This window comes from Grammomys surdaster, unplaced genomic scaffold, assembly GCF_004785775.1.
Source record: "Grammomys surdaster isolate TR1022 unplaced genomic scaffold, NIH_TR_1.0 124836, whole genome shotgun sequence".
Classification (NCBI taxonomy): domain Eukaryota; kingdom Metazoa; phylum Chordata; class Mammalia; order Rodentia; family Muridae; genus Grammomys; species Grammomys surdaster.
In genome coordinates, this window is record NW_021619779.1 from 229,072 (window position 1) to 243,177 (window position 14,106).

The following is a 14,106-nucleotide window of genomic DNA, read 5'->3' on the forward strand; positions in this document are numbered from 1 at the left end:
TGGAGCTCCTGGGTCGTGAACTCACACCCACAATCCTTTGCCTTGGACCCCCAACTCCACAGCTGGTGGGAGCTGTCCCACGGTGACTGGTGTGTTCTGTGGGACATTATCAGTGGTTCCCCACTGACCTGGGGACGTTGGAACTCAGCCTGCCACAGAGTAACAGCCTGGGCCACAAGGCCAGTCTTGTCACACTTGTCACACAACGTGCCTAGCCACCGGACTATGTGATCACACGTCCCAGGTGCAGAGGGGACTCTCCTGACCAACCTAAAGCGGAGTGTGTGGGGTTGGATTGGGATGGTGGCGGTGGTGGAAACTGAGGCCGGACCAGACTGGGTAAACCAGTTCAGTCACTCCGCAAGTGCCCCACCCTCCACCTATCACGGCTGCCCAGACCGCTAGTCAGTTCCTCAACAGCCCGGGTGGGAGTGTTGTGATAACCCACAGCCCCCATTTCCTACTGGCCAGGAAGGAGCCGGGCAGAGGAAGCATTAAGAGAAGTAATATAAACACTCCCCCCTGCCTGGCGCGGCCCAGATCTGGCCAGGCAGACAAGGCCGGACAGCGCGCCCTGCGGACACTGCGCAAATGGGGCTCTCCATGGACCGCAGCCCATACTCCCGCACCGGGAACAGGGAGCGCGGCTGCTGGTACTACCTGCGTTATTTCTTCCTTTTCGTGTCGCTCATCCAGTTCCTCATCATCCTGGGCCTGGTCCTCTTCATGATCTATGGCAATGTTCACGCTACCACCGAGTCCAGCCTGCGGGCCACGGAGATCCGCGCCGACAACCTATACAGTCAGGTGATGGGACTCTCGGCCACAAAGGCTAACCTAAGCAAACAGCTGAACATCAGCACGCTCGCCAAGGAAACGGTCATGCAGCAGCTGCTAACCACGCGGCGCGAGGTGGAGCGCATCAACGCCAGCTTCCGCCAGTGCCAAGGTGACCTGGTAAGAGTCGGCCTGTGTGCCCTGGGCTGCAGCCCTGGGAGCCCCCAAATTCTGAACTCCATGGGAAGAAATCTGGATCCCCCCCCCAGCACACACACCTTCTTCATGTAGTTCAGGCTGGTCTAGAACGCGCTGTGTACCCAAGGATGGCCTTGGGCTCCTGACCGTCCTGCCTCCACCTTCTGGACTCTGGGATGACTGGCCAGTGGTCAGGCCTGGTGTGTGTAGTACATGCTACACCACTGAGCTACAGCCTTTCTGTCTCCCTAACCCCCGACCCCTGGCAGCATATGACCATATAACCCAGGGTGGTTTTAAACTCATGACAATTCTCTGCCTCAGCTGCTTGAGTGCTGGAATGATAGGTGTGTGTCACCCCACGTAGCTGATGAGGACTTTGTGGCTGTGTGATTTCTCGATGGCAGACATCACCTGTCAAGAAAGCTTGCGGCAGGTGGCTTGGTTTTTAAAGTTAAATGTCTTCATTGCACATGCATGTGTTCGCCCGCATTCTGTGTCCTATGTGCAGAGGTCACCGTGTGCAAGGCTTGACTCAAGCTGTCAGCCTTAGCAGCAAGCGCCTTTACCCACTGAGCTGCCTTGCAGGCCTGATCGCTGAATTAAATAGTAACTAATCTATCTATTTTTCGAGGCAGATTCTCAGTATAGCTCTGATTGTCCTGGAACTCACAGAAATCTGCCTGCCTCTGCCATCCAAGTGCTGTGATTAAAGGTGTCCGCCACTGTGCCAGGCTCTCTGATCCTTCAATTTAATAACAAAATCTCTCTTGGGATGAACCAGAAATTCATAATTTCATGGCTAGGCCTCCGGAGTGGAATGATCGGGTGAATGTGGGAGTAGGAACATGCGAGGATCCCAGCACTGTCTGCCTGCAGCTGCTGTTTAGCTGGCCATCCTGGGTATTCACGGGTCCTGCCGCTGTCAGTGCCTGCCCTGTGCCTGCTCAAGGCAACCTCCACAGAGATGGTAAACAGACTCAGAAGGCTAGGATCTCCCTCCATGTGACAAGGATGAAGAGAGCTTGGGGGCAGCTCAGAGCTCAGCCCTTGCCCAGCGTGGGTGAAACCTTGTGCTCCATTCCCGTTAGCGAGCACGAGCACGAGCACGAGCACGGTGAAACATTCAGATCACTCTAACGCTGAGGAGCTGAAGCAGCAGGGGCCGGACTTCAGGGTTAGTCTGGAGTACATAAGACGTTGTCAGAGGGAGGGGGAGGGGGAGAGAGAGACAGAGAAAGGGGGAGAGGGAGGGAGAGAAGTAGAGGGAGGGAGAGAGACAGAGAGAAAGGGAGGGAGAGAGGGAGAGGGAGGGAGAGAGGGACAGAGAGAGAGGGAGAGGGAGGGAGAGAGGGACAGAGAGAGAGAGGGAGAGGGAGGGAGAGAGAGACAGAGAAGGAGGGAGAAAGGGACAGGGAGAGAGGGAGGGAGAGAGACAGGGAGAGGGAGGGAGAGACACAGAGAGGGAGAAGGGAGAGAGAGACAGAGAGGGAGGGAGAGAGGGACAGAGAGAGGGAGTGGGAGGGAGAGAGACAGAGAGGGAGAGGGAGGGAGAGAGAGACAGAGGGAGATGGAGGGAGAGAGAGGGGACAGGGGGAGAGAGAGAGAGACTGACTCTGAGTACTGTGTGGTAGGAAGGACCCACTTTGGTCCAGGTGGGCACCAGAGACCCTAGTTTTTCTCGAGGCAGAGCCCACTGTGAGCTGGGATAGTCACAGAGCTAAGACCCTGGAGACATCTGTCCCCATGCAGCTCCAGCACGCCATCACACACACCCAACTGTGTTCGCCCAAAGACACCTCCACACTGTCCCAGGGAGAGCAAGAGGCTGCAGGCTGAGGAGGCTTCTGACCCAACAGCAAGGGTGTTGGCAGGCACCAAGTTAGGGGTGGAGCAAGGACTCCCCTGGAGAGGACAGGGTCCTAAGCTGCCCGAGGATAGAGGTGGTCTCTTCCCTCAGAACACCACCACAGACCTAGCCTTCTCCCTCAGACACTAGGATAGGACTGTGCTCCTCCCTCAGACTAGCTTGACAGGGAAGGTACCCTGAAGCCCAGGTTCCTCCTTAGGCAGAGCTGCCCAGGGCCTCTTGGATTTAGGGCTGCAGGTCAGGATCATTGCCGACACACTCACACTCATCGAATGTCCCAGACTTCCTCACTGGAGAACACAGGGCCAAGACTTCTGGGCTTTAATTTCCAGTTAACTGATTTGCACACAGCACCTGGAGCTAACCCTGGCCCAGAGCCTTCTCCACTAAGTGTGAACGTTGCTCCATGTGACCTCCCAGCCCTCATTCTACATCTTAAATTTTTCCAGCCTGGGCTACATGGCCCTTTGTACAGGGCACTGGGGTTCCTTGGCAAGCTGGCTTTCCCACGGTGGACAGGTGCTCAGCTGCCTGCCCTCTGTGGTTTCTGTTCTGTTTCTCAGTTCCCTGTGGCATAAAGAAAGGGCTCTTTCCCTTTCATCATTTCCCTCGACCTTGTGCCTCTTTGCTTTTAGGTTTTGAGATAAATTTTTGCTATCTAGCTCAGAATGACCTTTGGTTTATGGTGTCCTGTCTGAAACAATGGACACACACCACAGCTTTCTTCTGTGGTGGTAAGCACAAATCCTGGCTTTGTGTTTGCAAGGCAGGCACTCTAGCAAACTGACTTAAGAACACTCTAGCAACTGAGAACTACAAGCACCGTATTAACTAAGCTACAAGCACTATCTATATTTACTGAGCTACAAGTACTGGGGCTGCAACTGAGCCCCAGTTCCAGCTTCTGCATTTGTTTAAGAGGGGATCTTGCTCAGTGTGGTATTGCACACCTTTAGCCCCAGCACTTGAGAGGTAGAGGCAGGCAGATTCTGTAAATTAGAGGCCAGCCTGGTCTATATAGGGCATTCCAGAACAGCTGGGACTACAGAAATCCATCCCAAACAAAGGAAGACAGTCTTCCTCTGTAGCCCAGGCTAGTCTCTAACTCATGGTAATGCTACTCCGAAGTGCTGAAGTTACAGGTAAGAGCCACCGCACCTTGTTTATTATGGGCTGGGACTGAACTGAACCCAGGGCTTTGTACATCTCAGGCTCCAATCTCAGGTAATAGACTGAGCTACAAGCACTCTGTCAAGGGAGCTTCAGCCCCAGCTCTGGTAAAACTCTTGGAGGTCCCTTTTGGAGGCCGTTGTGTGTGCAGCCGTGGAGACGGGTGCTGAGCTGTGTCACATATCCAAACCTGCAGATCACCTACATAAACTACAATCGGTTCATCGCCGCTATCATCCTGAGCGAGAAGCAGTGCCAGGAACAGCTGAAGGAGCTCAACAAGAGCTGCGAAGGTGAGTGCGGGTCCTGGCCGGGGCGGGGGGGGGGGGGGGGGGGGGGGGGGCCGACGGGAGGGAGATAGCATGCAGCTCAAGGGCCAGCCTGGGCTCACCCCCGTCTGTCCCCGCCCCCAGCCTTGCTCTTCAAGCTGGGAGAGAAGGCTAAGACACTGGAGATGGAGTTGGCCAAGGAGAAGGCAGTGTGCGCCAAGGACAAGGAGAGCCTCCTGGTAGGAAAGCGGCAGGCGGAAGAGCAGCTGGAGGTCTGTGGCAAAGCGCGCGGACGACAACAGCAGGAGCAGCAGGTGACCGAGGAGCACCTGCACAAGGTGCAGTCCCTGTGCCTCCCACTGGACAAGGAGAAGTTCCAGGCGGACGTGATGAAGGTGTGGCGGGACTCGGTGGTCTACCGTAGCCTGGAAAACATAGGCTACATACACCCGCTGGTGTCGGAGTACGGGTCCCTCCGCCGGACGTGCGAGAACCTGCCCGGGATCATGAGCACCAAGATAGAGGAGCTGGCGCGCGACCTGCGCGCAGGCATTGAGCGCGTGGCCCGTGAGAACGCCGAGCTGCGGCGCCAGAAGCTGGAGCTGGAGCGCGCGGCCCAGGGCGCGCAGGAGGCGCAGGCGCGCGCCGGGAGCGAGGCGCAGGCACGAGAGACCCAGCTGCGGGCCGAGTGCGCGCGCCAGACGCAGCTGGCCCTGGAGGAGAAGGCGGCGCTGCGCGCGCAGCGGGACGGCCTGGCCCGCGAGCTGGAGGCGCGGAGACGCGAGGTGGAGCAGCTGCGCACCGAGGTGGACGTGCGCATTAGCGCGCTGGACACCTGCGTCAAGGCCAAGGTGGGCCTTGCCCGCCGGTGGGGACCGGTGTCCCGGGTTCAGCCTTAGGTCCTGGGAAGGTTAGCCTGGTGGTAGGTGGGAGTTGAGGCCGGAGGATGCCACGGAGGAAGGGAAGCCGGGCCGGGTAGGCTTCGCTCTTAGCAGGGATGGTAGGAACCAGCTATGGAAGGGAGTTGAGTCCAATGAAGAACTAGGGGGACATGTGATAGTTGGAGGTGACGTCGGGGCTGTGGTGGCCTTGATCTCCCATCTAAGTCAGGCTCCACTGATGGTGTCTCAGGCTGGTTTGGGATAGGATCTAGATTCCCTAGGCCAGGCATGGTGGCACCCACCGCTAATCCCTGCATTCCATTTGGCATGCAGGGGCAGAAGGACCCCTGTGAGTTTGAGGCCAGCCAGAGCTATACAGAAAGACACTCTCAAAAAAACCCAAACCATCACCAACAAACCCCCACCCAACTAGGTAGCTTAAGCTTTTGTAGGGAACAGAGGAGACCAGCTTCGCAAATTTCGCAAATTTCTTTCCTGTTCTTCCCGTAGTCGCTGCCAGCCATCCCGCCAAGAGTCCCAGGCCCACCCCCCAACCCTCCACCCATTGGTGAGTGACAGCCAGAGGGGTCTGGAGTCGGGACTCCTAGTTCCACACCCCAGCTCTCTTCTCCTGTATTGCTCAACATGAACCCTCATTTTTTTCCTATAGATCCTGTTAGCCTGGAGGAATTCAAGAAAAGGATCCTGGATTCCCAGCGGCCTCCTGTAGTCAACCCTGCTCTCCCATCCAGGTGAGATTGTCAATCCCAGAACTGTAGATAAAGGAAGCTAGATCAAGGTTCAGGGTGGAGGGAGGTAGAGCTCACACTTGATGCCTCCATAATGGAGCACCTGCTGTATACTGGGGTGTGGCAGGGGACCCTACTCCAGGCAGGCAAGGCAGGGCTTTGGAGGAAGGTGAGTCCTTGTGAGCTGGCAGCCACAGGGAAGGGTGTTCTAGGCAGCTGGAACAGCAGCATAAAGACGCAGAGACTGACCAACAGCACTCTGAGTCTCATAGCCTGTGTCCCGATGTGTGTGTGAAGGGGCAGGCCAGGGGCCAGCTCCGGCTACAGTTGCCCGGTAACCATCTACTGTGATCTTAAATTATCCTACTAATTTATTGTGTGTGGACAAACACGTACTGTGGCACTTGTGTGGAGGTCAGAGAACAACTTTCCGCCATGTCTGTCCTGGAGACTGAACTCAGATCACCAGGCCTGGTGGCAAGCACTTTGCTTGTTGAACCTTTTTTTTTTTTTTCTGGGCCATCTACCATGGTTTTGGTGGTTTGAGACAGGTCTCTATATGTTGGTCAGACTGACCTAGAACTCAGAGATCTGGCCCTGAGTGCTGAGATTAGTCATGAGCCACCACAGCCAGCTGCCATTTGTGATCCAGGGTTGCTCTCCGGCCTGGAGCTCACCAAGTAGGTCAGGCTGGCCAGCTAGCAAGAGCTCCAGAGAGCTGTCATCTCCCAGGATTCTGGGATGGAACCCAGGACCTGCTGCCCCACAGCTGGCTTTTCACCGATTTACCTGCCCTACCTCAGAAGCCTCACCGTTTACTTGTACAGAATGGAAATTGGTCTGGTGAGAAGGCTCAGCAGGTAAAGGAGCTTGATGCCAGCCCAAGCCCCACTCCCCGGCTCCCACATACTGGGAGAGAACGGATTCCACCTCCACATCCCAGCCGTGGCATAGGTGCACTGCACACGTGATGAGGGAATAATAAGACAGCCATGATGGTGGCGTGCTCTGAAAGCTGAGGCCGGAAACCCGAGCCACGGCGTGACTGAGGCCGGAAACCCGAGCCACAGCGTGAGACCCCGTCTCAAATAGAAGGTTGTCTACCCAGTTGTGGTGGTACACATCTTTAATCCTAGCACTCAGGACAAAGAGGCAGGAGGATGTCTGTGAGTTTGAAGAAAGCCTAGTCTACAGAGTGAGTTCCAGGACAGCCAGGGCTACACAGAGAAACCTTGTCTCAAAAAGATGAAGGGCAGAAAAGGGGGCTAGTCTAGGATAAAGGCCATCAGAATGGTGAGTAAATAAGGCAAAGTCCACAGCCAAAGAGAGGGGCCAGGGCTGTCCTCTGAGCTGGACCAGGGCGTCTGGCACTTGGTCAGGTCCTGGCCCAGTGCCCACTCACACCCCACACAGCCATCGGCTGGAGACACTAGAGTGTGCGTCCTAGGGAAGGTGACTCAGCCACTTCTCCCTGCAGAGCCCTCGCCACTCTGATTCAGGTAACATCACCTGGGTGACTGGGTCACAACTCAGGTCCTGGGTCCACCTGTAATCTCAGTACTCAGGAAGCTGAGGCAGGAGGGTTATCAGTTCAAGGCCATCCAGGGCTACCTAGGAATCTGATTTTTGTTAGCAGTTTGGGTTCTAAGGGTTAGTGTAGCCCCTGGGACTTTATGGATGTGGATGCTTTGTCTGCAAGTCTGTCTGCACACAAGAAGAGGGCATCGGATGCCATTGCAGATGGTGAGCCACCATGTGGCTGCTGGGAATTGAACTCAGGACTTCTGAAAGAATAGCAAATACCCTTAACTGCTGAGCTGTCTCTGCAGCCACAGTCTTTGTGATTTTAAACCAAATTTCTTTGGGTCTCAGGACCTAGACTTCACCTCCTCCACCGTCTCCTGGTCAGCAGATCTGTGTCTGTCACCCACAGCCTCTTTTAAAAATATTTATTGTTTGTGACAGGGTCTCACTCAAGCCTTGGCTCACTTGAAACTTATTATGTAGCTCAGGCTAGCCTAGAACTCATAGAGATTGGTCTACCTTTGTCTCCCAAGTGCTAGGATTAACTTAAGGGTGTGTGACATCTCACCCTGCCCCATATAACAGCCCAGGCTGGCCTCAAAGTCAGTTCTCTGCCTCCTCCTCGTCAGTATGTCCTGCTGTACTCCACCACATCTATTCTGTTTTATGTGTGTGCACACACGCATGCACGCACACACACACACTCTGGCACATGGGTACAAGGTGGCTAGAGCCCAGAGGGACCAGAGGAGGCTTGATTGTTTACTTGCTCCCTGACTTGCAGTCGGGTCCTGGGCAAGGGCAGCAGGCTCACTGCTGAGATGTCTCTCTAGCCCTACTGAGAGACTTGTTTTTTAGACTAGGTCTGATTTATGTAGCTTGGGCTAGCCTCTAGCTCTAAATCATCCTGCAAAAAGGTAGGGCAGTGAGGAGTCAGTCTCGGAGTCGTAGACTAGTGAGCCTAGCACTTGGAAGACCCAGGCAGGGGTTCGAAACTACATAGTGAATACTTTTTTTTTTTTGAACGAAAGAAAACATTGAAAAAAGATGAGTGGGGACAAGGGTAGGCCTTGGCTCCCCGGCCTCCTCACATGCTTCCCCTCAGTCCCACCCCTCATCCCCAACCCCTGACCCTTTTGGCTGGGAAGTTTCTATTCTGATCCCCACTTTTCAGAGGAGGAAACTGAGGACCCAGCCAGCGTCACAGCATGTACTCACAGGCCCACACTCCTCCAAGGACTGCCCACTCTCCCTTGAGAACCGGGGAAGCTCTTGACATTGTTTACTTGAATGGCGCCCATGCTGAGGGACAATGCTCACTTAGGTCTGGCTCCCTCCTGTCAGCCTGCAGGGTGCCCGGAAGGGCCCTCCCCTGTGGCTGGGGCCATGGCCACCGGGGGCCTCTTCCTCACCATCCAGACTCAAGGGCAGTGCTGGGCCCTCTTGCTCTTCCTCCCTCCCTCCTTTGCACACTGACTGACTGGGCAGGTGCACATCTCCAGCCTGGTTCTGTGTTGTTTCAAGACAATGTGTGGCCACTCAGCCAACCTTTCAAACTCAACCTTTCTTCTTCATCAACCTTGAAAATCTGGAGTGGTGGGGCGGTGGTGGTGCTGCCTTTAAGGCACTCGGGAGGCAGAGGTAGGAGGATCTGAGTTTGAGGCCAGCCTGGTCTACTGAGTCAGTTCCAGGACAGCCAGGGCTACACAGAGAAACCCCGGCTGGAAAAACCGAAAGAAGAAAGTGAGTCTGGGTTGACCCCCATCTCTACATCCAATTTTAATGTCATTTAATTAATGAGTTTCTTTTATTTTGAGACATGATCTTACTTTGTAAACCAGGATGGCCTTAAATTCAGAGATCCACTTGACTCTTGCCTCCCCAGTGCTGGGATTAAAGGTGTCGCCTTTAATTTTTATTGTTATTATTATCAAATGTATTTATTTATTCCCTTTACAGTCCGATACCAACCTTCCTGTCCTCCCAGTACCTCACACAAGTCCTGCCCCACTACCCCCCTTCTCCTTTGAGAAGGGGAAGCCCCCTCTTGGTGTCAACTCACCCCCCAATGTGGGGCTAGGCACATTCTCTCTCACTGAGGCCAGACAAAGCTGTCCATTTAGGGGTGGGGGATCCACAGGTAGGCAACAGGCTCAGGGTCAGCCCCTGCCCCAGTTGTTTTTGGGACCCACATGAAGACCAAGCTGCACATTTACTACATATGTACAGGGAGGCCTAAGTCCAGTCTGTGCTTCCTCTTTAGTTTGGTGTTTCAGTCTTTGGGAGCCCCCAAGGGTCCAGGTTAGTAGACTCTCTCGCTGTGGAGTCCCTGTCCTCTTTGTGTCCCTCAATCCTTCCCACAACTCTTCCGTAAGACTTCCGAGCTCTAGCCAATGTTTGACTCTGGGTCTTTGCATCTCTTCCACTGGCTGCTGGTGGAGCCTCTCAGAGGACAGCTATGCTAGGCTGCTGATTGCAAGTGTAACAGAGTATCATGAATAGTGCCAGGGATTGGCTCTTGCCCATGGGAAGGGTCTCAAGTTGCAGCAGTTATTGGTCGACCATTTCTTCTGTATCTGTTCTTTGTCCCTGAACATCTTATAGGCAGGACACATTTTGGGTCGAAGGCTTGGGTTGCTGTCCTTATTTCTCCCCTGGGAGTCTCACCTGGCTACAGGACATGGCCTCTTCAGGATCTATATCCCTTACTCACAACCAACTTTTAAAAAGAAAGAATTTCAACATACAAAATGTCTTTGTGTGTGCCACTGCCTGTGGAAGCCAAGACACTTGTGACCTCTGTCATTGTCCAGCTAATTCCCTTGAAACCAGCTCTCTCCCTAACCTGCAGCTCCTTGGGCCCTGGCCACACCCTCCTCCAGACACTGCGGTCACAGCTGTTGGTGTAAGCACAGCCAGGTTTTTGTTGTTATTTTTATTTTTGTTTCTTTGAGGTAAGCCCAGGCTGGCCTCCCAACTCACAAAAGATCCTCTTGCCTCTGTCTCCCAAGTGCTGGAATTAAGGCTGTGCATCCCGTGCCTGGGCAGAACTGTCTTTTTAATTGGGCCCTGAGGACTGCAAATCTGGTCACCATGCTTGAATGCTGACCGCTTTTCCTCACTGCACCATCTTGTCTGTCTGCACTGCTGACAAGAGTCAACGGTGCTGAGGAAAACCCAAAAGCGGTTGCAGTAATCAAAACAGTTGTTCTTCCTTTTACTCAAAAAGCCTATCAGATTTATTTGTATGTTCCTGTGAGGGCCGAGGCACAACAGGACACCTTGTCAGAGTCTGTGGTCTCCTTCCACCCCGCGTGTGTCTTGGGATTGAACTCGGGTCATCGGGCTCTGGGGAGGACCGTTCACCCACTGGGTTATCTCCCCAGCCCACAGTGCTTCCTTTCTTGCTATTTGTATTTTAATTATGTGCATGGGGGTATATGTACATGAGTGCAGGTGCCACAGAGGTGCCCACAGAGGTGCCAGATCCCTTGAAGCTGGAAATGGAACCCGGGGCCTCAGGACAAGGAGGATGAGCTCATAACCAGGGAGCCATCTCTCCAGCCCACAATGCTTCCTTTAAATGAGAACGACCTGCTGGGCTGATTATTCCAGCCCATTTTCTGTGCCAGAAGGCTTCACAGTTTGAGTTGGTGGGTTCTAAGACAGACTCCCACTGAGTAGCCCTGGATGTCCTGGAACTCCTTCTGTAGACCAGGCTGGCCTCAGAGATCTGTCAGCCTTTGCCTCCCAAGTCTTAGGATTAAAGGTGTGCCCACTACCTTTAGGTGTTTGGGTTGGATTTTTGTTTGTTTGTTTTATTTTTTCTTTTTGTGTTGGCTTTCTGAGAAAAGATGTTATATAGCCCAGGCTGATCTCAGATTCCCCATGTAGCTGAGGCTGGCCTTGAGCTCCTAACCCTTCTGCCTCCTCTGCTGTTGTCCTGATATGCACCTTAGGTCTCACATTGCTGAGGAACCAGAGGCAGAGTGGTACAGGCCAAGGGACAGTCTGGGGCGTGGGGGTGCAAGTGATGAAACCAGCTGAGCTGAACTGCAGCAGCAGGCTGAGGTCCAGCACCTTGGAAACCTCATGACCTAGGGCCCCAAGTGGCCCCTCAGCCTCCACATCCCAGCTGCCCTTCCCTGAGATACTCACTCTGGAGTGGCCTGATACTCAGACTTATTTGGACCAGTGTGGTGACCCATGGCTGTCATCTCAGTACCCAGGAAGCAGAGACAGGCAGGTATCTGTGAGTTTGAGATCACACTGGTCTACAGAGTTAGTTCAAGGCTAGCCTTGGTTACACAGAGAATCCTTGTCTCAAAACATAAACAAAGGAAGATAGGCATAAGAACCCATGAGCATACCTGCCAAGTATCTGGCAACATAGAAGCGGATGTGTTTGTGACTTTTTTTTTTTTGGTTTTTTCGAGACAGGGTTTCTCTGTGTAGCCCTGGCTGTCCTGGAACTCATTCTGTAGACCAGGCTAGTCTCGAACTCTCAAACTCTCAAAATCCGCCTGCCTCTGCCTCCCAAGTGCTGGGATTAAAGGAGTGCGCCACCACCACCCGGCTTGTGACTTCTTTCATAGTTTTGTTTTACGATGATTGATGGTGCATGTGCACACGTCACAGCACGTGTGTGCCAGCTGGAGGACAGTTTGTCATGGTTGCTCCTCTCCTTCCACCGTGTGGGTCTGGAGGAAATTCAGATCGTCAAACTTGCAAGCGCCTTCACCCAGTGAGCCCTCTTCATGGCCCGTGATTTTCTTAACTTCGTTTCTGACATTGTGGGAAGACTACTGGAATCTTCCACAGGGGCCAGAACAAGCTCACTAAGGAAAGGACCTAGGGAGGAGCATGGGAACTCTGGGAAGTGTGCCTTGGAACAAGTGACCGGTGGGAGACTGGTGGGGAGATGGGAACCCAGCCTTACCTCATGGCTGTGAAGGACTTTGGGGGTTCCAGAAGGCTATGGGCAGCACGGGGCTTGGCCTACATGGAGATTTACAACGGGTTCACTCTGGTTGATTCAGGGGAAGTGACCTGGGCAAGAATAGAGGTCACCAGGCAGTCAGGGAGGGGACCAGAGCCAGCCAGGAGAGCCTAGGGGCCCCAGGGAAGAGCTGGGGAAGGAAGGGAGGGGGAGAGGAAGCCAGACTTGGCTGCAGACCCCCCACCCCTACCAGGAAATGCCTCAGCACCACTTCTGACCCCACAGGAGCTCCTCTGCCGGGGGGGGGGGGGGGCCATTCCAGTCTGAGGGCTGCTGGGGGTGTGGGGGCGGAAGCCTCCTAGAATTGTTGGCACTTAGGTGGGGCTGATGTCCCTGTTGGGAGACAGCAGGAGGGACGAGGCCTTGGTGTCAGCGTTTGAAGCTGTGGACTTGGTTGGTCCTTAGAGTACTGGGCAGCCATGGAGAGTGTGCATAGGGTAGGCTCATTCGAACAGTCTTTGTAGTGAGGGATTAAAAGAGAAATCAGAATCCCAGTCAGAGGGAGCTGAAGCAGGAGGGCTGAGTTTGAAGCCTGCCTGCACTGGGTATGGAGACCCGGGTCTCAGATCCCTGGAACCTTGTGGGGCTCCCTGAACCTCAGTATAACCTCAGTCCGTATAACAGAGACAAACTTTAGGGCGCTTCTGGAGCTTGGGTCTCACTTGGAGGCCCAGCCCCACTTTGCCACGGGTTGTGGGAGTCAGGTTAGCCCTAAGAAGGGGACAGCAGAGCCATGCCATGCCCCTGCGGCAGAGCAGCAGCCCCTGGACTCCTCAGCCTTTGGTGACTGCTAAGCTTTCTGCTCTTCCTTCCCCAGTGGCTGAGGACACAGCTGCTGCAGGACGCTGGGCGCCAGAACCGCCCACCTGTGGATGGGGGCAGCCAGATGCCCACAGTGCTGGACACCCGCTGTGCCCCGCCAGCAGCCTCCACCCCCACACCTCCTCTGGCACCCCTTCACTGTCCCCTGCACTCCACCATCCCCCAGACACTGGATTTAAGGCACATACAGCTGTGAGGTGACCCCTTCTGCAGCGACCTGGATGGCACCCCACCCAAACATAAAGCACCCACAGCCCAGCTGCCACCCTAGGCACCTCCTCTGGTTTCCTATCACTCTGCTCCTGACCCAGGAGGTGAGAACAGGAAGCCCAGCCTTCAACTCCCTTGGGAGTTTCCAGCCTCCCTCTTAAAGGCCCCTAGGGTTTCCAGGTCTTCCTTGAGAGTTTCCAGGCCTCCCCTGAAGCGATTGAGCTTGAGCTCCCACTCCCCCAGGATTTTCACTAGGTTTTAAAGCCTTTTCCAGTGTCTGCAGGCCCCCTCCTCCTCACAGGAAGGGCCTTAGCTATAGCAGAGTGTCCCCTGTGGATCTCAGAGCCCTGAAGGAATGCCTCCCACTCTCAGTCTTGCTTGTAGCCCTTAAAGATAGTATTGGCACATAATAAACATCATGAAAGTCCTTTGAAGACTGGTTTGTATTTGTGTTTGTTCATTTGGTTTTGTTGTTTTGTTTTGTTTTTTTGTTTGTTTGTTTTGAGCTAGGGTTTCCCTCTGTACCCCTGGCCATCCTGGAACTCACAGAGATCTGCCTGGCTCAGCCTCCCAAGTGCTGGGATTAAAGGCATGTACCATCACCACTTGGCTAGTTTCTATTTTTTTTTTTGGTTTT

At 54.2% G+C, this 14,106-nt stretch overlaps 1 protein-coding gene across 1 annotated transcript; it reads left to right on the plus strand.

Moving 5' to 3' along the window:
* Positions 1 to 511: 511 nt before the first annotated feature.
* Positions 512 to 13,903, plus strand: Plvap (plasmalemma vesicle associated protein). Its single transcript, XM_028784769.1, has 6 exons — positions 512 to 957; positions 4,212 to 4,308; positions 4,429 to 5,135; positions 5,676 to 5,733; positions 5,836 to 5,917; positions 13,255 to 13,903. Exons 1-6 carry the CDS (start codon positions 592 to 594, stop codon positions 13,259 to 13,261), a joined length of 1,317 nt encoding a protein of 438 aa, XP_028640602.1. The 5' UTR covers positions 512 to 591; the 3' UTR covers positions 13,262 to 13,903.
* The last annotated feature ends 203 nt before the right edge of the window (positions 13,904 to 14,106 follow it).